The following is a 23,256-nucleotide window of genomic DNA, read 5'->3' on the forward strand; positions in this document are numbered from 1 at the left end:
ACGTAGAATAAGTCTAGTTTTGATGCATACTGTCTATCTGTATGTTTCCTCATGTTCATGTGAGATTATAGAGTGAAAACACGAGTTTTTATCAGAAACCCTCCTCACTGTGTTCAAGTAGTGGCCCCACAGGCTCACTGCGCATGCGCGGTCTGTGGGGGGGTTCTGCTCGCTCTGCTCCATCCGGGAACTTCAGAATTACCATTGACAGCCGAAGCGCAACTTTTCCCCAGGCAAAGTGAAATCAAGCCGCGGACTCGGACAAAATATAGTACCCGTTTTTCAACTTAAATTTATCGAAAGAAAAGCGAACCCGCTTCCCTGTCGGACCCGTCGACGTTCGGCCGTCATCTGGAGAGGACCCGTCCGGGGCCTGAGCTCTTTCTGCCGGGTTTGGAGCACTTTTTGAGACGGGCGGAAAGTGGGTGATGAGTCCTAGCCTGGAAAAGAAGCGAGAACTTGCTTTGCAGCCTGAGTAGTTCTTCTTTCAATTGTTATTGTCGCTTTAAAAAATCTTTAATTCACTTAAACTTCGTCTCGGTCGCGTCGAAAGTGGGAGAAAAGTGCTTTTCTGGTCGGAACATGGAACTACAAGGCCTGCAAGAGGCGTTGAAAGTAGAAATCCAATGTCATCAGGTAAATGAAACATCGTGTTATTCTACCCTTATTGGTGTTACGAGCAAGTGAGAGCAGGAGGGGAGAAATCTGAAGGGATGAGAGGTTAACACTCCGAGGGGAGAACTATGCGACATGTCGCGGTTAATGTCTGCCGGCGACACATCGTCCACTTCCAAGTCAGATTAAGTGCACTTTTCACGGTACTTTGGCCGATTGTCGTAGGTGTTTTTCTCCGAGCAACAAGAATTTGGAGTGATAATGCGGTGGTGCTGTGTGGCGATCAGGACGCGACCTGAATATTTATGAGGTGCAAGAAACTGAGTCGCTGTGGCTATCAGCACCGCTTTGTTCCTCCCTTACATACTAACTTGAGACACTTTTGTAATTCCCATTTCACTCCTCCGTCGTTTACAAACTAGTTGCACAGATGAAGCAGGACCCACAGGTAAACGTTATATTTTCCCGAAAGCTTCTCAGCTATACGATCAGGGCAGCAGGCGGATCGGGGAGTGTGCGAGAAACTTTATCAGCATAAATCTCTTCTTCTCCTCGGTTAAACATCACTAGCTTCACCAGTTAGCACGCCTGTCTTTTTATTATTTTGGCAGCTTTCGCTTCCCTCATCGTGACTTTGCTGGAAAAAAAAAAAAAAAAAAAAAAAAAATCCCGTCATATGTGGTGTGAAGTTTCATTGTTGTGTCACAAAATGGTCTTTTCAACTGACAGTGTTTTTTTGTTCGATTGTAGGATGGAGAGCTTAAGAGACAGCTGCACGACAGGCAAACAAGAATAACAGCCCTGAGCGATAAACAAGTAAGCTCCGATATGTTTCGTCTGGACTGTTTCTTTTATTTTTGCCATCTCTGTGCCCCATTGTGGGAGCTTCTCTCCCGGTACAAGTAGCCACAACAACACGGTGGATGTGAAAGTGGACCGTTAAAAGCCGCCTCGTCGTGTTGTGGTGGGCAGTGCAGCTAGCTTAACTCGGCGCCGGGCTTCATTCTCGGCACTCAAAGTTGTGTAATGTTGAAAAATGTTAGCGTCCATTTTGAGTAGGTCGACATGTTTCTGGAGAGTAACGGTGGAGGCTAATAAAGGAGCAGCTGAGCTAACTATCCGGCTCAGACTTTTTGGAAATAATAGTTGAAGTTGTGTGGGTGAAAGGAACCGTTAACATCACCATGGAGTTGCTTTTTAGGCGTCTTTGACACCGCTGCTCGGCCCGGTTCTGTTACTTTATACTTAGTCTGCTGCTATTATTTCTTGTGGGTCACATGACCACAGCGGTGCATTTGATTCGCCCACGATTACGCTTTCACTTTTCTACTATCTTTATGGTTAGCAAACGGTGTCCTATATTAACTTTGAGGCGGCTGGTTTTGGAGCTACACGGCCCGGATGGATGGATGGATGGATGGATGCTGAAGGAGGCAGCAGCGGTGTTCAGCACCGCGGCCAGCTCCTCCAGGCTCCTCCAGGCTCCACCAGGCTCCTCCGGCTGCCGCTGCACCGCCCCGCCGGTCGGTCCCAGCCCGACAGCAGCGTACACAACTTCCCCACATTAGCAAGAAGAAGAATTCAAGGAAAATAGGTCGATTTTTATTTCGCCACTCGTTGCCTTGTGTTTTATTTGAACTGTTAGGGGCCTGTTTTCCCTCTGCCTGACTTTAATCGATCCCATTTCCTGTGGCATGCAGTTTGTGAGCACTTGGAGCAGCAGCGCCTTGATGTGTTGCAGTTAAACCCATTAAACTTGCTGTATGTAAAACAGCCACATAGCAGCACAGCAGCCAGAGTTATGAACCCAGTGTGTTGTCACGGTGCAGGCCTGAACCCTGACTCTACATCCTTGTTTTTGTGTTGGACTGTGTGTATTTTCTTTCCCCTTCTTCTTCTTCTGCTTCTTTCAGTTTGGTAGTGGAAGCTTCCATTTTGAGAGAGAAAAGGGGGTGGCTGCTTCCCCCCTCTAACATGGAGAGGAAAAAAGTCTGCAGAGTTTCGTGCAGGAGGAGGAGGAGGAGGTGGAGGAGGAGGGGGGATGGGCCCCATTCATGCCTAACATTACCATTTTGATTGCTTTGATGCTGTTTTTGGTTTGGAAGGGGGGGAGGGGTGGCAGGGAAAAGAGAGACAGAAAGCCCAGTCAGCACTGCACGGCGATGTTTTTAATCACAACACACTATACTGATTTTTTTCTTCTTCTTCCTTAGCAGCAAAATGTGACCTTTACTTTTCCTCTGCACACACGTGAAGCACTGCTTCTCTCTTAAACCAAATTAGTCCTAAATTATACATCCACACAGGACTGTTCCAATAGAGATTTAATGATGATCTTGGCTAAAACTAAGCACACTTTGAGGCTGTGTCAACATTTGCTATGTCCAGAAATAAACTCGCCGTGAACTTCAAGCTGCTAAGAGAGCAAGTTTTTATCGGATGGAAGCAGAAATAATTAGATAACCGCACAAGTGTTTATTAGTAGGATTGAGAGACTGTCTCCTGGCTGGAAGAAAAGCCTGGAGGTCATTTCATGGTCACAGTTTGAGGCCTGGAGACGGAAGTTTGAGAGAGAAGCCTCCACTAATCAGACGGAGGATTTTAATTTGGAGCTGAGCTTTGAATAGGGAGCGCAGTCTGTCTTCAGCATCCATGTTGTGAATAGGAACACGTTTTAATAACACCCTGTTTTGCTCCAGAAAACAGCCAGTGTTTATCAGAGGAGGGGGAACAGGCTGCTCTCCGTGGTTGACGGATGTAAATGCAAACGAGGAGTGATTAGAAAATAAAAATAACTTAACTGGAGAAGTGCAGAACAGACGAGATGCATTTATGAATCTGACCGTGGTTTTACCCTCCTCCTCATGTATTCTGACTCGGTGTGAAGGTCTGTCTCCACTATAACATCTGTATCGACTACCTTTATCCTTGATAGCCGTGTTTTCAGTCCTTGAAGAAGAATGGATTCATTGATTCTCCTCCACTCTGCCCCACTTGCTCTCTGTTGCATCATGGCGTCAGTTTTTTACTGACTTGTCAGGTGGAGAGAAGTTGTTTTTCTTCCTTTTAGACAGTTCTGCTCCATTTATTGTCTTTATTTATTTCTTCAAGCAGATCACCATCGATCAGCTTCTGTGGATTTATCTCCTGGGCGTTAAACTCATCTATTTATTCCATTTCTGGAGTAGAAATAGTGTTTCCAGTCTTGCGTTTAACTTGAAACAAAGGCCGCAGCTACTTGACTTGAAAGATTCCCAGTGACAGAAGTAAAGTCATTTTAAATACAGCATCTGTAACCATGGATACTCCTGCGTCTTACACCCTGTGCTCCTCATTAAGGCTTTTTTTTAAAAGTTTCACACAGTGACGTGTATACAGGGAGTGTATTTTGCTATATATACACACAGTATGTGTGTGTGTACATGTGAACAGCAGTAAAGCAAAGAGAAGTAGTGCTCTCTAAAATGAGATCCACAGGAGAGGAGTGCGAGTGCAGAGGGAGTGATTGGAGGAGTAATGACGAGACACAGTTGTAGTCAGTGTTGCCAGATCTGGCGAGAGAAACAAGCAACCGGGTCTATAAAACAAGGCCAAACAGGCAGCTTTACCAAATGTGAGAGGCTAACTGATCAGTTTATTTTGCATTTTGCTTGTAATTTCATATCTTTTCTTTTGAACTCTTAAGTAGTTCAAACAACTAATAGAAATAAATCAACGGACCAGGTTTGATGTAACAATAATTTATCACTTTGAACAGTAACAAAGTAATATAACCCAAGACTTTGGATTTTGATGCTAATATCACATTCACTATATCAAGTACAGCGTCATCACCGCTGAAGACTTCACACTAAACCTATAATATCGAGTCGAATCCTCACTTTGGTCATTGGTATGTTTTCTCCCAGATTTCACCCACTTCGTCCCTGGCATTGTTAGGGAAGTAGCTAAAACAACTCTATTAATTTCTTTAAAATGTCACCTGTGTTTGTGTTGGTGGAGGAAACAGGGTTGTAGACGGATCCTACAACATGACAAGATCGGCATTTTTGCTGTATAAGACAGGAGAGACAGGAGAAGCAAATATACTTTAGAAACAAGCCCAATAAAGCGAACCTGCGAAAAAACAGAGGTGGCAACAATACACACTTATTTTCCTCTCGTAGAAGTAGAGATACATGTATTAAAACAGACTCTGGTAAAAGTAGAATTGCTGATTCAGCTTCTTTACTCCAGTAAAAGTAATCGAGTACAGGCTCTGACATGTACTCAGAGTATCAGAGTAAAAAGTCTCCCTCTGAAGGACATTTGTGGTCAAAGCTAACTGAAGCTCACGTCATATTAATATAATTCAAAGACTATTAAAGTTAAAGGTAGAGTCAGTAGGATTTGTCCCAGCTGTTCCTGAACGCACCACAAAGATAGTTGATTGTTGAGTGAGGAGGAGAAAGTTCAGATGTTTGTGTTCAGATGTAGAGAGGGAAAGTCTCAGAGATACTCAGGTACAGTACAGATACCTGAAACATCTGCTGAAGTACAGTAATGAAGTATTTGTACTTCAGGACAGGAAACGGTGGGTCTATAGACGGCTCTAATTTCGATTCAGATGTTTTTAATCAGGTTTGTTGTGATGAGAAACGGTGTGTTTCTGGATGGTTGGATATTCAGGACTTTGCTGTGTGTAAAGGTCATGACTAATGCTGTGTGTCCCATTTCCATACTGTTTACATAGGCTGCGAAGTACACACTACAGTATGTACTAATATGTTTCTGTTAGTGTACAAGAAGTGATGCATCGCCTACAAACCAGTGTGATCGCTAGAATAAAGACCTCTGCAGACGTCCTCTGGTCAAAATTGAACAAAATTCAGCTTGAGTTTGGTGAAGACAGTCAGGAGACCGTATATGGTGTTAGATTTGTGAACTGTGCGCTGTATTATATCAAACACGCCATCTTTATATCATATCAGTGTAAAACAACTTTAACATCATGTAGTTAATATACATAATGTATGAGGAAGAGTCCCAGAGATGTTTAATGCTGGTAATCGGAGGTTTTGAGTCCGTTACCTCCTCACTGTGTCCCTGATTGTTCTGTAATCTGACTTTTTCTCTCTCCTGAGCTCCTCGATAGTAAGTTGTGTAATGAGAGATCACCACTCAGAATTCATTTAGCTACTTATGGAGGAGCCGGATGACGAAGTGAGTAAGAGCTGGTGAGGCAGCTACAGTTTGGTTTCAGGTTGACCTCTTTCACTTTCACAGCTGAGATCAGAGTTTTGGAGTAAATCTGTTGTTGATGTGTAGTTCAGAGGTGTGATGTCAAAGACGTCTCACAATTTATTTTAACATTTCTGGATTTTATTCTGTGGAAAAAAGCAAATAACTAGACTGGGACTTGTGTCAGTTTATTATATTTTCCTTTTTATTTTCAACTCTATATATGCGCTGGCCCAGATTTGTTGGATTAAACACATTAATTTAAATGCAACAAATAAACACAGGAGTAAAATAATTTAAACTGGGTTAAAACTCGGTCGCATAATGAAGCAGGACTGTACACCCCCAAACACAATGACTGTCAGGGTTGGGGCAGGAAGCCACCTCTTACACTCAGAAATCAATAGTCGAATGGCCATCAGGGTCATTTAAAACAGAAAAGTTAGAATTTTTTATGATGTTATTATTTTTGTCTGATCTTCAGGTGCTTCACTGTTAACCTGCCATTGTGAGCAGCAGATGTTTGTGAACACACCGTCTGTTTCATTGAACTAGTAACCACAACATCACCAGACTCCCTTAACAAATGTGGTGATTTTAAGAGTTGTTGAGTTAAAACAAACTTTGTAACGTAGTGAAACTCTGTCTCTGACAGACTCTGAATCATTGTCTCCTTCTTGTAAATTCAGCATTAAATGAAAACAGTAAGTTGTGTGTTTCCTTGTAAAAAGTGTCAGTTTGTGGCAGCATGGCTGTACCAGCCTGTCTGCTTCTGTGTCTAAAGTGCTAAAGTCTTACCTGCCAACATTTAGCAGCTGTTTGAACACACTGTTTACACTGAGTTCACCATTTACACTCAATTTATGAAAGAAGAAACATTTTATTGATCTAAACATGTCACATTTTACAAACACACTAAACAGTAACCAGTATAGGCGACTTCTTTGTCCCCAGACTCCCTTTACAAATGTGTCAGTTTAGTGAGTTGTTGAGTTGGAGACACTTTATAAACTGTGAAACTCTGTCTCTGACTAACTCTTCGTTATTTGGGCCTTCTTGTTAATTCAGCAAATGTTCTACATGAACTTCTGTCGTTATGTGAAAAACACAAGTTTGTGGCTCAGGACGGATGTTTAACCCAGCTCTAAATTACTTCTCAGAAAAGCACTCTTAAATCCATTTTCTGCTGCTGGTCCAGCTCACATTAATATCATTAATTATATCATCAGACATTATAGTTATTAACTGCTGGTGTGTGATCTTAAAATGTGATATAATTTGCTTCCGGTGGCTGCTGTGATGGTGAAACAGGTTTCAGATTGTGTTCTGTGTGGTATTTTAAAAAGGTCTTGCTAAGTGTCGACTTTAACTTAGTGAACCTGGCTGTTTGTCCTCTCACAGCTCTGCAGGTGACATTAAAACGGCTGTAAACTTGTTCAGAAACTGTTTCCAGTCCAGCTAAAAGCCATTTAAAGACAACACTGTGTCTTTTTTCTGCACTAATTTCCTCTTTGCACATACATTAGTCAGCGAGGGTCAGCGGTCGGCCCGCGCTGCTGAGACTCAACTGTGTCATACATCAGCCCTGCTCAGTAATTGGACAGTTGAGAGGCTGGAGAAGCTGTTGGTCGTCTCTGGTGGGAGGCAGAGAGGCCCCCCGCCCCCATCCATACATCCCTCCATCCCTAGCTTCCTCCTGCTGGGCCGGGCTAAAGGTTTTCAGGGAGTGCTTGTCGCATTTGTTTAGACAGAGGACAGGGTTTTTGTCTCAGCCGTCGTACGGAGGCCGGCGAGTAGGCGAACTTTCCCAGCAACTCAAACCAAACTCGGGCTGATCCCACAGCGTCTCATTACAGCCTCCTGCAGAGCTGATGGAACCAGAGGAAGGTTTAGGGATTTCTGCTGGACTAACTCGTGGTTTTACCGAGCAGAGTGGTGAAAAGGACCGGGTTCCCTCCAGGCTTTTCTTTTAGAGGCCGATCTATACCTTTAAACAACTTTCTCCCTGAATTCACCCCGCTGCCTTTCTTCTTTTGTCTCCAAAACTGAAGGAAGCTTTAACTGGATAATTACTGTACCTTCACGACCTGATGGCAAAATACACTCTTCTTCTTCTAACACGGGTTTTCAGTATGCAGGAGATTCACAGAGGAAAATGACTAAATGTGTATTAAAAGCGTCTCGTTGTTTCACAATGCAACCAAAGCAGAGAATGCACTACTCGGCATGCGTCAAACTAACCAGGTCCTACAACATGTCCGCCCTCCAGCTCCACATTCTTATTATCTGTTTTCAAAATGTATCAGAATTGACGTATGTGGCCCCAAATCTTTGGAAATCAGGTGCGATTGTGTGTCGTCGGATACGGCGTGTAAAAAAACTGACAACAGGCCTGCAGATAACCATTGATTATTAGTAATTAAGGAGGCGGATGACCAATAAATGAAACATTTGTTTGTTTGTCAGCAGGATTAAACAAAAACTACTAAACAGATTTCCATCAAACTTGGATGGATGAGTCTCGGCCCAGAATAGACCCCATTAACTTCTGGTGTGGATCCAGACAAAGGGACGGATCCAGGTTTCTTTTTCCTGATGAAAAAAAAATATGTGTATTAGGTGGCTTGTATCTATGAGTGAGTACCTTGGCGGAGGTATGCACTCTAATGACTTTCTTGTTTGATTGATTGACTTTATTGGTAAGTGGACAAAAAAAAGATAAATTCCCATAATTTGAAAAATATTAGATCCAATAACCAGTGTTTCCCTACAACTAACAATTATCTTCTTTATTTATTAATCGGCCTGTTATTTTATGGATAAATCAATAGTTTAGTCTATAAAATATAAAAGAAATGATCATCACAATCCCCGTCATCATTCCCCAATAGTAGTAGTCAAAGCAACAGTCCGAAACCCAAAGAATCAGAAAAGACAAAGAAAAGCAGCAAATCGTCACGTTTCAGAAGTCGGACTCTGTTGATGTCTTCAGGCAGAATTAGAGGATTTTGTCTGCAGCTGTTTGAATGCGATGGATTTTCTGTTCATCCTTTAACTGTCTGTGATTTTTCCAACATATGAGACTAAAGACAAATCAACTTATGTTCCAGATGTTTAAATATTCTCTTTATAAAATCCTGCCAATACAACAAGATTAAAGGACAAGAGCTCTCTCACACGTCCTTCTGATCTGGATTGTGGGAGTTTTGTCTTTTTATAATTTTCTGTTAAAATAAACTCCATGAATTTAATCCAAACTAGTACCCAGGCAGCATCAGGACATGGTGTGTAGTGTACGATATGTAACAGCCCGGTGAGAGTCTCTGCAGGAAGTGTTTCAGCTTCATTTCCTGCTCGTCTCTCAGGAGTTTGCTCTGTGGTCACTAACTCGTCCATCAGTATGAAGCGCAGCGTCTGTCCGTCTCTTCACTCTGTGATGAACTGGAAGCCTGTCCAGGCTGCCTCATTGCATGCTGGGATACACTCTAGTCCCATCACTCTGGACAGAAAGAGAAATGAAGGCGTGGACATCAGAGACCAGATCCACATCCTCTCATTTGTCACTTTAAGAAGGTTGTACCACGAATGACTGACAGACTGTCTACAGTTGTACAAGTACAAGTACTGAGCATGCTCAGATAAAGACTGTGGTGAAGCTGAAAGTGAGTAAGTGGACCCTGAGTGGATATTGTGTCTATGTTGTTGTCATCAGAGGACATCTGAGGACGTATGTCAAACAATCAGGCATCCATTTTATATGGAGCACATTTATTTAGAAGTTTTAGAGGAAACTGTAATCATGTAAACACTTCCTGTTCTCTGATTGGTTGGACAATTCCTGTAGCTCTCTGACTGGTTGGACACTTCCTGTAGCTCTCTGATTGGTTGGACAATTCCTGTAGCTCTCTGATTGGTTGGACACTTCCTGTAGCTCTCCGATTGGTTGGACACTTCCTGTAGCTCTCTGATTGGTCGAACTGAACTGCTGTGGATGTTCTCCAGACTTTAATCTTTTAGAGAAAATTGTGGCTTCACAGGTTGAGAACCTCACAGTGTAGTAAGACAAATGGAAGTGTGTGTGTGTGTATGTGTTTGTGTTGAGGTGTGTGTGTGTGTGTGTGTATGTGTTTGTGTTGAGGTGTGTGTGTGTAAATGTGTTTGTGTTGAGGTGTGTGTGTGTGTGTGTGTGTGTGTGTGTGTGTTTGTGTTGAGGTGTGTGTGTGTGTGTGTGTGTTTAGTAGGACAGGCCACCTAAAGGGCAGCCACATATCACTACCACGCAGCAGCAGATCCCAGTTCAGTCTCACAGGACTATAAATCTGCCCTCGGTCGTCCTTGTGCTCTTGAAGCTGCAGAGAATAGTCCCCATTTTTTTGTTTTGTCTTTGTACTCGTTACTGGAGGCGCGCTCGGCTTTAATTAAGAGGAACATAGCAGGAAACCCTGTGATGACTCTTCCTGAGGGAGGCCGGGCTGTCTGTCTAGCAGCTTTATGTTTCACTCTTTTCACCACAATCAGAGGCCTCGAACAGCCTGCACGTTTGTTTCTGGGTAAAAAGGTGATTTCTGCTTCATGTGAGGTTAAAAACGAGGAGCTCGCCAGGCTGTCTGCATCCGTGTTTAAAGCCATCAATGGAGTCGTGACGGTTTCCTGGAGTTAGTCTGAAACGGCCCAGAAGGAAGTCTGACATTTTAGGAAATCCTCTTTTTTTTGCCATTTCAAGAGATGAGATGGTGGATATCAGTTTCATCTCAGCGATGAGTCTGTTAAGATATTTCCTAAAGGTAAAACTCAACACTTCCTGCACTGATGCTTCACATTCAAAGCAGAGAACAGGACATTATCCCATCTGTTCCTTTTAGACTTTTAATTGTTAACACATGCAGGAATTAAAAAAGTGAAACGTTTGAGTAAATACAAAAAAATTTATTACGAATGGCGTCATAATTTAAGTCCAACGTTAATCATGTAAACTATGACTTTATTTAGTAAGATATCAGTATTTTCTCCTGACTATACAGTTTTTAGTATTTGCGAAAATGCATCATTATTATGATGTTACAGCTTTTTCTTGTTATGAACGAGTTAAAACATGAAATAAAGTCAAAATTATACGTCACATTTTTTAATTGGACAGTTAAAAAACCTTTTCAGTGTTTTGCCTGTGTTTTTTGAGTCTTTTACGAGGATTTACATTAACATCTGTGAGAAAGTAAGTAAGACAGCCACATACGACAACCTGAAGAACCGCATGTTTATTTAATTTTTAGTGTCGTTGGCCACTTGGAGCCTGTACATGTTTCACAACTATGCTTAGAAAACCCCAGCCTCCCTTCCCCCTGCTCTGCCGGGTTTGTATCATCCTGCAGTCGTGGATCCGTCTGACGGCTTCTTATTACCGAACAGCAAACAGTCATTTCCAGAGACTCACAGAAAAGTGCTGATGTAGCTCTGCTGGCAGGCAGAGGGAGCAGAAAGGCTGCGATGAATTAACCCATGTTGACTGCCATGATGCTGCTGCTCGCTCTCAAACACTCTGTCATCTCTCTTCACACAGCAACAGTGTGTAATGTGAAGACGGAGCAGCAGTAAATCTGCTTTTAAGATCATCAGACAATGCTAAATCAGTTCACAACACAGATTTAATCTTTGCCATCAGATCTGCGTATCATTTCTATTTTTCATCCTGTTCACCTCGGTGAGTCCTCACACTGGACATCCTAGAAACACTGAAATCCATTATCATCTCTTCTATTTCACATTTATCTTTTTATCTACACAAACTGACTATTCTTTTAAATATTTTAGCTGCATCCTATTAAATCGGGCTCCTGCAGCTCTCCAGTTTCACAGCTCAACAGACATGAAATGGAAACGGAGACACTTTTTCTCCTGTTTTGTTCAAACTGCGACGTTTCTTGAAATGGCCTAAAAAAAGCTAGAAAAATAGTTAAGATGGATAATTTAGTGCTGATAAATATGGTCATGTATTTACTATGTTATAGATGAATCTGCAGACTATTTTTGTTTCTTTAAGGAGCAGTTTGTAGAAGGTGGCCAGCGTTGATGTTCTGTCTGTTCTGTTTTCCTTCTAAACAGAAAAATACACCCGTCCACCGTCAAGTTTCTTTCTTTGACTGAACTAAGACGAGCTTCATCGCCATCGTACAACACACTTCATTCAAACTGGACACAAACTGAATCAAAGAACCGGAACAGTGTTGGTTTGTCTCCCGGTCACCTCTGGTTCGGTCCAAATAAATCCTCAGTTCACAGAGTAAGAACGTGCAGAAACAGAAATGATTCAAGAGGTGATGCATTAAACAATATTATCATAAGGGTATTTTTCAACACAATATCAATATTTAATTTTGAACCTGCTCTTAATCCTGGAGAGTAACATGATCCTAAAGGTCTCTTCCAGTCCAGTCCAAAGTAGATTCAGAGCTGTTGTTGAACCATGTGGAGACGGACCTGGTGTTGGGCTTCTGTTATTAATCTGTAGGAGTTTGAACACATTGAAATATTTATTTTTAAATGGAAATCAGCCTGCAGATGAGCTGTAACTGCCTCTTTTAGCTGGAAAACACACAAAATTTGATAACAATATTACTTAGAATTATGTCTTTTTTTCTCTTTTGTCAATCAAATGGCGGCCATTTTAGGATCTCGTCTCCATTTAATGATGAACACTGTTTTGGACTAAATGTGTGACTGAGATGGATCTAGTGGACGCTTTGGGATAAGAGAAGACAGATGTTGTTATTGATGCTCCACTGAAACACACTTTGTTGGTGCGTTGGCACACAAGCTAGTTTGTTAGCTTGTTTGTTAGCTTGTTGATTGTACCTTGCTGATGTGGTTTTATCTTGAAATGGTTCGCATGAATAGCATCAGGAGAATCTGAGCTGTCTAACACTGCATGGCATATTTTTACAATTAAACTGAGGTGTTTGTCTGCGTGCTGCTGTGTTCGTTAAGTTTGTTGAACCAGCCGAATTAAATATCACAATTATTGTCAGTATATCGCCACACCCCTAGTTCTGATGGCCATTAAACTTGATACAGACCTGAAATATTACTTATTTCTGATAACACTAATAAAGTTGAATCCAATAGCACAGATAAGCAAATGTTCACGGTACAATAAACATCAGTCTCAGAACACGGTAGACCTTGAAACCGGGGCGAGAGAAACAATTTTCAGCACAAAATCCAACCTACCTGTTGTTTCTGAAGCGGAAAAACCATTACTAACATATCTATACATTTCCCATGATGCAATGGGGCTCCGTCTGCTCTTTCGAGGCAGATGAACGACACAGATGATAAAGGCTGTGTGTTACAGTCTGTTCTGAGAGGCAGGACGGACGCCTCCCTCAGGCTCATTCAGCAGCAGAGTTACAGTCTCTGTGAGAAACACCAGCAGGTCCACAAAAAGAAGAAAAAGTCATTAAATTTCATCACTTCCTCTGTTCACAGCAACACTCTTTATTTGTTGTGTTTGGAGCCGATCCCAGAGGAAATAATAAATAATGAGTGAGAGTTTGGTTTGGAAAACGGCTTTTTGTGGAGCGAAGAATGAAAGACGCAAGTTAGTGAAATCGATAGAAAGACTGCGAGCATGAGGCAAGTCGTCTGCTGCGAGCTGTAACTGCTGCACAGACTCGGGAAACACTGCTCCGCTCTTTGGTCTTTGCTTTGTCCCGTCCGGGCTTCTGTACTCGCCTTCTGCACACTTTAATTCACACGTGATGATCACAGGTGAGAGGACAGAAGCCGGCACCGTCTTTACTCCAAGCTTTTCATCAAAATTATGGAAATGTTAGATTTTTATTGAGGTAGCTTGATCTCGTAGTTTAATAATCTTTCCTCAAAAGTTGTCTTGTCTCGTATTACATTTTAATTTAACTCATGACATAACTTTTCTCATAATTACAATGTTAATCATGTAAATTATGGCTTTTTGTTATGATGTTCTTGTGTATGGCCTCTTTCTGGTAATATTATGACGTAGTTTTTGGAATTTGCGTCTCTGTTTTTCATAAATGTGCATCTTATCTGATCATTTTGAACTTTTCTGTGGAATTACGACACCATTTTACCAACATGACAACTTTTCTCTGAGATCGTCTGACACAGTTTCCATCACAGCAGCTCTAATGCTGCATCGCATGTAAACTCGTACACAGTCTGTTCATGTCAACAAGCGTGATCCCTCAGAGGAAGCCTGACGTCAGGTACAGAAGCAAAGCGGCGACATGCCCTGGTGTTTCAGATGTGACTTCATTAGCAAAGAAGAAGCCTGGAAACATTTCCCTCTCTTCTTCTGTGGTGAGTTTTGAAGGCGGCAGGTGGAAACATCCTTCAGTCTGGTTCTCCCTTCAGGGAGTGAGAGAGTTGTGTGCTGGAGTGCTGCAGAGCTCGGATTATCCTACTCAAAAAGCCGTGAAAATTGCTGTAATAATTCAAAAATTGCCTCCCTGCATCGTGCACAGAGCCTCTTCTTCTTTTTGAAGATTTGTGTTTGTGTAGCGCAGACAAAGTGCTCCAGTAATTTGCATGTTTTGTTTATGAGAGCTATCTCCTGCCCTTTGTGGCGGCGGTATTTTCAGCACGAGTCCGTATCATTGCTCAATTTCACGCAGACCTGAAGTTAATTGTTGCGGTTTCATGGACATCAGTGTGTTTTCACTGCACTACTTTCTGCTGCACTCAAATACCATCCACACACACACACGCGCGCGCGCGCACACACACACACACACACACACACACACACACACACACACACACACACACACACACACACAGGAGGCGGAAAGTTACAGTCAATTATATCGGCATGTTTGATAATTACAAAGTTCAACCTGATCCTCGTCCAGTCGACGGTCGGAGTGTCTGCAGGGGTGGAGTTCAGATGGATTCATGGATAAATCAGGACGCGCAGCTACAGGTTGATGCTAATTAATCAGGACAGCTTGGAGGCTAACGTGCTGATGTTTGGGGATACTGACCTGTTAAAACAGTCCAAATGATCCACTCCTGATCTCAGTCCACTGCAGAGTTAACTACAGATAATCTGCTGATGTTTTTACACAGTGCCACTTGTTTTTATGTGATGGAGTCAGCATCACAAGGAATCTAACAATGGACTGATACATATGATAATACAGGGACAAAAAATGGTCTTCATAGCCTGTGTCCCAGTAAGAAAGGGGAAACACTCCAGTTTTAACACCCTTGAAACATTTGTTATTGATTGATGGTTGTTATCTGCTTTTAGGAGGTGCTGCTTAAATGGAAAATGACTTTCTCTCAAAGCACTACGACAGTTAAAATGCTAAAAATGCAAATGTATTGCGTTTCTCGATGATTTAAGTGGTGCTCCTAAAGTTTGCAGTGAGGAGCAGCAGAGCTGCTGGTGGGAGCAGCGAGTCTGGAGCCCTGCAGTCGTCTTCACAGTCCATCAGTCCTGAAGTCTACAAATCGTCCAAAGTGATGTCTTCAGACTGCTTCTCTTGTCACGTGACCGCTGCTCTCTATTGGCTGACCTTTCATCAGGTATCATCATGTTTGTGTTCTGGCTCTTGTGGACGCGTTCCTCTCGCTGCGACCTCTTTAATGCTCTTTATGAGTTAACGGAGAGGTCGACCGTGTGATGAACGCTGTGAGTGTTGTGAGGGAGCACACGGCAGCTTGTGGTTGATCTCTGCTGTCAGACGTGAACGTCTTCAGTCTGCCGGCTGCTCGGCCGGCTCGGTGATGAGCTGGAGGGACAAAAGCTGCACTCATTTGTTTCCTCTCTCGGTGGAGCTCCATTCAGCGGCCTCACCCTTAATGAACTTCCTCACATTTTCTCACCCCGGTATCGTAGCAACACGTTTTATCACCGTCCAGTCACCTGGGCCTCGTGAGTGTGTGTGTGTGTGTGTGTGTGTGTGTGTGTGTGAGAGAGAGACTGGATCGGATAGAAGAACAGGAACAGCCTCCTCACACCTTCAGAATAAAAGCAGCAGACTCTTGGTTTTGAGAAGTTGCTGTGATGATAAAAAGGTTTCTGTTCGTCAGTCGTTCACATTCATTCCTCCTCCACCCACCGGTGTGGCCGTCCAGCTGACTGACACCATGAATAACATCGATGAGACACGAGCAAATTCCTTGACATCGAAGCGACTCGTGTACGTGAGCGCTTTCATGCATAACAGATTACAGTTGAGCTCAGGCTTGAGTCACAACTTATGTGTCAGAGGACAGTCGTGGACCAAACTCGTGTTATTGTTCTAGAAACTAAAGCTAAAGATGTAGTCGGGTGTTTTTAACGTTTTAATCTCTTAAATGCACATTATCACATCTGAGTGCTGTAGTGCTTCATTTTTACAGTCTGAGCCGGACTCCAGCTGTTTTTATTGTGCATAATTTTATCCACATTCGCCCAACATTCAGCCCCACAGACTGGGTATTTATTAACTTTGGGATCTGCATGAGGATGTGAAATAAAGTTCTGTGATTTTGAATCATATTTTTGAAGAGGGGTAAAGTGGTTAAAAAGGTGAAGATGTCACAAAAGTGGAACTTTTTTTCTTCCTAAACATAAAAATATGTGAATACACTTCCTAAAGAGTGAAATGAAACGGTTGCACCCACCGGTCCTGCTGCAGAGGCTCGATGAACTCACCTTGAACGCTGTAATTTAAAGGACAGTCCGACTTTTTTCCACAGAGATTAGAATCGGGTCCTTGTTGAAGCATTTTTCTTTCCTGTAAAGGGCACAGCATTAGGAAAGGCAGCCGTATTGACTTTTCCCTTGATAAGGTTTTCCAGCTCGTCTCTGTGTTGATAGCGGAGCGGAGCGGCGGGCCGAGGCTTCGGTCAGCAGCTTACCGGCTGACAACGCCGCTGTGCACAGTCAGCAGCGGGACCCGGCCAGAAAGACCCACTTTATCATCAAACGCTGAGCCGCAGCATCTCAACCCCGCTGTATGGCAGATTATTTTGACAGTTACCATGACAGCAGCATCTGAAATGTCTTCATGCGAGATTTCAACGAGGAGATGTCCTTAAACTTCTCAACTGACAAAAACTGTCTATATAAACTTTTATATAAAGACTTCAGTATAAAAACAGTTTAATCTGCATTAACTGGAGAGGTGGAAAAGAGAGTTTTATGAAGGTTCAAGAAAAAGTTTTTCTGTGGTGACCTTTATTAAACATGTTTTAATAGTTTAATTTTAATTTCACTTATTTTAAACATCTGCAGGAAAAATTGTCTCCATACAGCTCGTCTGCTGTAATCCAGGTCTGCAGAAGCCCCGAGATCACAGGCTGATCTGAAAAGACGTCATTTACGACTTTTAATTAAGCTGAAATCTTCACTGTAGCTGCTGAGCTTAAAGCGTTAGCATGTATCCCGTCTGAAATGGGTGCACGAGCTTAACCGCACGTCGAGGGTGTAAATAACGTCCTGTCAGATCAGTTTGTGTCCCCAGCTACTTCAGTTAGGGTTAATGACTGGATTTACATTTTTATCTGAACTCCTCCTTTAACACTGATGGAAAAAAACTGTAAACAAGAAGTAGGCCACCTCAGGAGCGCCACCTTTAATCATTACACAACTATACCATGAGTTTAAATTTCTGTAAGCTCTTCAGCTGATTGACAGACCGAAACCAAACTTGACCTTCAGAATTAAATCTGTCTCCTCACTGTTTCCCACCGAGCGATGACCCCCGAACAGGAAGTGAGGTCTGTGTGACGAGTGTCTCCGATGTTAGGCAGCACATTCATCAGTTAAAGGGAAACATGTATGGGCAGGTGAACGCCCTGCACACAGACTGACAGGATGATGGGCTGGAGCAGCCTGCTGCTCCCATAACCCACTTCACCTCCATCTGTCAGACGGAGAGAGGCGGTTTAGTGAACACAGGAGCTTCACTCTCTGAACCTGACGGAGCTGCATTGAATTTTTGTCACGTTGGGATTCCTGCAGCTGTTTTTCCAAACAGCAGGAAAACGTGTTTCTTACCTTGATGAAGTGTTGGGAGGTTTGAGGTTTGCCCAAACTGTCGCCTGCTGACTTTCATCCAACAGCTCAACTGTGGTTGTGGATTTTCTTTCTTTGCTCTTCAGCAGCTTCAAACTGAACCTGAACAATGTCCCAACGTAATGTGGGCGAAGATATAGAGACATTATTCCCTGTTTTAGTTTTCAGCTTAGGTTCAGGGAACAAAATACTTTGGTTCAGGGAACAGAAATACTTTGGTTCAGGGAACAAAATACTTTGGTTCAGGGAACAAAACACTTTGGTTCAGGGAACAGAAAAACTTTGGTTCAGGGAACAAAATACTTCGGTTCAGGGAACATAAATACTTTGGTTCAGGGAACAAAATACAGTTTCATAAGAGGGTTGTTGTCGTTGTTGTTGTCGTCGTTGTTGTTCTGGGTGGTGAGGAGAGTCAAACTAACTGGCACAGGCCTGGAGAAGTCGGGAGTTGAAAGCTTGTGAGCTCCCCCGTCTCCTGCTTTTGTATTAACTGGGCTGCTCTGTAATCTTTTATTTATCCTCTGAACTAAAGAGGTCATCCTGATTAAACATTGAGCGGGAGCGCTGCAGTTTGGGGAGTTTACAAAGAGACGGAGAGAAGAAGAAGTGACAGAGGCAGAAAGTCATGTTGTTGTTGTTGTTGCTGCTGCCGGGTGTCGACGCCTGTCATCACCGGATATCTCTCTCCCAGCGCTGTGATTCGTCAATTAGCGCCCCACAATCCCTCTCATCTCCAGTCTGGATCCTTGTCTTTAAACTGAAACTGACTTGTGGTGTGCAGAGATTATAGGGATGAACTTGTGAAATAAACAATTAGGAGGAGAAGAAGTCTGTTGTTGTAATTAAACTACTGCTTATTAATAGCTCCAGTGTGACGGGCCTGTCGTCAGTCAGCGTGGGCTCCGTCTCCAGAGCTGCTGAATCAGCCCCTCCTCAGCGTCCTGACCTCTGATTGGCTCAGATGGCACTGTTAAATGGGTAATTATGGAAAGGCCAGGGGTGCCGCTCCATGAATAATGTTGAATGACTGCTCACAGCAAATTATTAATTGTTTTACTTGATCTGTTGAACTGCTGTGGACCGACTCGCAGCGTATCAATTACGATGTTGTTCTAAGTGTTTGCAGTGGAAATCCAATCAGAGTCCACCTCATACAGCGACATGTGAACCTCTGTCCTATATTTCAGTCCATTCGAGACACGTGGAGCGACGCGGTTTATATTAATATTTACTGGTGTTTGACATCTCAGATAGTCATATTCATATATTAGTTTTTGACAAGACGTCAGGACATTTCCAGCTGCGCTTGTGGCAACAAAACCAGGTACGATCGAAGTGATATCGAGACACTGTCAGCTGTGTTTTTGACAACAAAAATTGTAATATTTTGAATGTGATATCGGGACATCTTCAGTCGTATTTAATGTAACTAGTGGTTGGGACTTTTTCAGGCGTGTTTTTCTGGTGACAAACCCAGATATTTATAATGAGATGTCAGGATCGTTCCAGTTGTGCTTGTGGTGACAAATCAGGATATTTTTAAAGAAATGTTTGGATATTTTTCAGCCATATTTGTGGCGACAAAACCAGATATGTTTGATGTGACGTCAGGTCATTTTTAGCTGTGTTTGTGGCAATAAACCAGTTATCTTTGACAGGATGTCAAAGATTTACATCCACGTTGGTGGCGACAAAACTTTGGGACATTGTAATGTAATAATACATTTTGACTAGAGGTTTTCTTTTTAGCCATGTTTCAAAACCAGATATGTTTGGTGTTATATCGCGACACTGTCAGCTATGTTTGTGTTGACAAAACTGAGTGTTTTTGACGAGAGGCCGAGATATTTCCAGCCGTGTTTGTGGCGACAGAATTGGGATATTTTTGACAAGACTTCGGGACATTACCTTGCTGTGTGCTCAGTAACAAAACCAGGTATTTTTGACATGATATCTCAATATTTTTAAGAAGTGTTTTTGTGACAAAACCAAGTGATTTTGTGACTAAACCTAACCAGACTATATGCACAGTGTTGTCACAAGATGAAATGGAAACTGGGCATAAAGAAACGTAAAGTTGCAACATCTCTGTTTTTGCAGAAATGTACTTATTTACTTCCTGATATATTCTGGCATTTGGTTGAGCACACTAGAGTGCATGTAATTATTTTTGTTCTAGTCAATGTTATTCTGCCAGAATGTAACTTTTTTGGTACTTCACTGAGGATAAACAGGTCTGAAGCACAGACATGTGTTTTGATAAGGCTGTGAAGATGTAGAGGAGCTGTATTTGTCCTCGCAGGTCTTTGTCTTTGTGAGAAAGCGAGCAGAGAAAAGAGAGGAATGTTATTGTCTTTCCCACAGCAGCTGGTTCCTTCTCAGCCCCTGCTGTCCAGGCCTCATTCACTGCTCTCTGATTAGCTTTTTGTTGCCTCTCCCTCCGTCTCCTGCCTCTGTATATATATGTGTGTGTGAGTGTGTGTGTGGGTGAGGAAGTGGTTCGTTCGTCAAGGCTTTTTTAGGAACAAACAATGGACTCAGTCAGCCAGCTAAACAGACATCAGCAGAAAGAGGTCAATTATGGAATAGCACTAACAAAGAGCAAAAAAACTCTCAAATGTTAGTCTGATTAGTCTTTGTTATGGAAACCATTTCGTACTCCGGCTCAGAGAAATTGGTCTCCTGCTGTCGACATCAGGGCCTGATTGTACGTCTGACATCTATGAAAATGCGAAACGCTGCAGCTTTTTCTGCTCTCTTCACTCCTCGAGCTTCTCATGATGCAAAAAAAAGGAACATTTTGTCCTGCTGGAGTTGCTGCTCTCCTCCAGTCGGGTCCAAACACATTAAAAAGAAAAACTCACATCTTAAAACTGCAGAAAAACAGTGTGTTTTTGTGTATTTACATCAGAACAATGTGTGGGAGTGGCCTGTGTTTTTGGCCTTCTTACCCAGCAGTCATTTACATACTCCTTCTAGGCCAGCATCCCACAATGCCCTGCTTTTTATGCATTATTGAGTCTCCTAGTGGCATCCTTAAAAGGGGAAGAGGCCTCGCCATAAAAGGAAGTAGGGCTGTGTATTCAACAAGGGTGACTTCAAAGACCCTTTGAAAAATTGATCAGGTGGGGTTGTAGCTAAAGTAGATCTCAGGCCGAGGCCTTTTCATCGGGTTCACGACACAAAACACAGGAAAAACAAAGGATGATTTTATGATTATTCATCTGTCAGAGGTCACATCCTTCTTGTTTCTCAGCTGATTTTTCTAAAATCTTCATTTTTCCTCCCGTAAGCGTTGCACTGAAGGGTGTACAGTTAACCGTAATGATAATACATTTTCCATGGTAACGACGTTACTGCTCAGGTTTATCTTTAAAACTTGATTGCAACTCATTAAAAACAACAAAGGAATATGAAGTTACAAACTAAAGCAGCTGTTTAATCACATTCCAGGGTTCACATGGGGTCTGGAAATCCTTGGAAAGACTTGAAGTTTAATGTGGTGTTTTAATGTGGGCTTAGTGCAGAAGCTGAGTGTAAAATCTGGCTGGAAAAGCTTGAAAATGCATTGAAGATGCATTAAAGCAAAAACAAAAAAAGAAAATTCTATTCTTACGTCTATTTCCAGTTTAAAGCATCATGTGCTAACTAAGAGGATAGAGATTTGTTTTTCTCGTTAACACAGCCAGATGATAAAACACTAAGACAACATATTGTTCTGTGATATTCAGTCAGTACTTTGTCAGAACCAGCAAAGTGAAGAAAAGTCATAGAAATCTTTTATTTGTCAGTCTTTTAATTTCTGTTTATGAGGGTGGAAGAAACAACAATTAAATGATAAAAATGGAGGTTATGAGCGATAAACTTGTTGCCTAACTGACATTTATCATTTTTAATTTTATCACTTAAATGTTTTTCCTTCCACGCTTCATAACTGTACCGTATCAATGATGGCACGACTGTCAGTCAGGTGTCTGACCTGTCCAACGTCCAGTCTGAGCGTCTGTCCCGGGCCACAGTGATGTCCCAGCCGTGTCATCAGTCCCATCAGCCCATTGTTGTCCTCCGCAGCATCTGAGTGACACCCCACGCCGGAGGCCGCTGTGCATCTGGTTTGTTTGAGTCCGTGACGCCTCCTCCTGAGCCTCGTCCTCCCTGTGGAAGGTCACGGGGTCGTACGTCACACTACATCACCCGGATGATAATAAAGACCGCGCTACACGTCATGTGCTGCATCGCAGGGGCCGCCAATAAATACCTGGTCGGAGGAGGAGGCTGGTGTCATTTGTTAGAGGGGAACAGGGACGATCAGGTGACTTTACCCATTGATCTGCCCCACATTATTCTGCTATATTAGATCAGTCACCTTTTTTATAAAGCACTTTTTAATCTGAGTCACAAAGAGCTTTATGTTCTGAGAGTGACCAGAGAACTATAAACGTATTTTGGGGGGATTTTAGGAGTTCTATCAAATTATGAATCCAAGATATATCAGTGGAAATTAAGATCTTTATTACATATTAGTGACAATAACACAGGTTAGTGACTGCTGACATGGCTACTTGGATCAATAGTCCTTGTGATCTCATTGATAAATGTCTTGTGAACAAATCATCTTCAATTGTCCAAATTTATCAGTTAACGATGATATAAAACTCCAGAGTATGTTGGCTGTTTTTGCCTAAAAACCGACTGTAACAATTTATTGATTATTAAAATCAATGAACTATATCAAAATACATAAAAATACGGGAAAAAGAAAAAGTAAAAAGGTGAATATAGCTTTACATCTTAACTTTTTAAGTGTAAGTTGGCCAAGTTGTACAAAAAAGTCTTAATTTCCTTCTCAGTCGAAAACTAAACTATCAATAATTTCTTAAAATGCTAACAAACTTCATCACACAAAGCGACACTTTAGACCAAATGATTGATTTATTAATTGAAAAAAACAATTACATTAATTCGTAATAAAGTCGTAGTTTGTTACTTTAAAGATGCAACTTAAAACCATTTAAAATGATTCCGCACATGAAACATTTCTTCAGAAATTGTCGATAATTTCTTGATATTTATGTGTTAACATGCTAAATAAAAACAGCCTTATTTCCCACAGGAAGGTCTCGTTAGCATTTTATGACTTCCATCTAATTAAACCTTAATGACCGTGCAGTCGTTTAACAGTCATGAAATGCCCTGTGGGCAAATAATCACCTTATATACTTGTTAAATGAATTATGAGAACAAAGAAAAGGTGACTGGTGAACCGCAGATGTGAGCAGATCTTTGTTCGTCCGTCATTACTCCAAACTTAACGCTCAGAAATGTCAACGAAGACGAGAAATATTTCAGGAAGCAACTCACGGTGACTGTAGTAGCAG

At 42.2% G+C, this 23,256-nt stretch overlaps 1 protein-coding gene across 4 annotated transcripts in view; it reads left to right on the plus strand.

Annotated features, from left to right (window-relative positions):
- The first annotated feature begins 218 nt into the window (after positions 1 to 218).
- Positions 219 to 23,256, plus strand: part of phf21b (PHD finger protein 21B) — an 86,125-nt gene continuing 63,087 nt past the window's right edge. For 3 of the 4 annotated variants that reach the window (XM_084345318.1, XM_084345319.1, XM_084345321.1), the window contains exons 1-2: positions 219 to 636; positions 1,366 to 1,431. In XM_084345318.1, the coding sequence (XP_084201444.1) occupies positions 583 to 636; positions 1,366 to 1,431 (120 nt within the window). In that variant the 5' untranslated portion in view covers positions 219 to 582. Of the gene's footprint in view, positions 637 to 937; positions 1,064 to 1,365; positions 1,432 to 23,256 lie in introns of those variants that run through there. The other variant, XM_084345320.1, reaches the window with a different exon arrangement.

Source organism: Pagrus pagrus, assembly GCF_965226575.1.
Source record: "Pagrus pagrus genome assembly, chromosome: 23".
NCBI classification, from domain to species: domain Eukaryota; kingdom Metazoa; phylum Chordata; class Actinopteri; order Spariformes; family Sparidae; genus Pagrus; species Pagrus pagrus.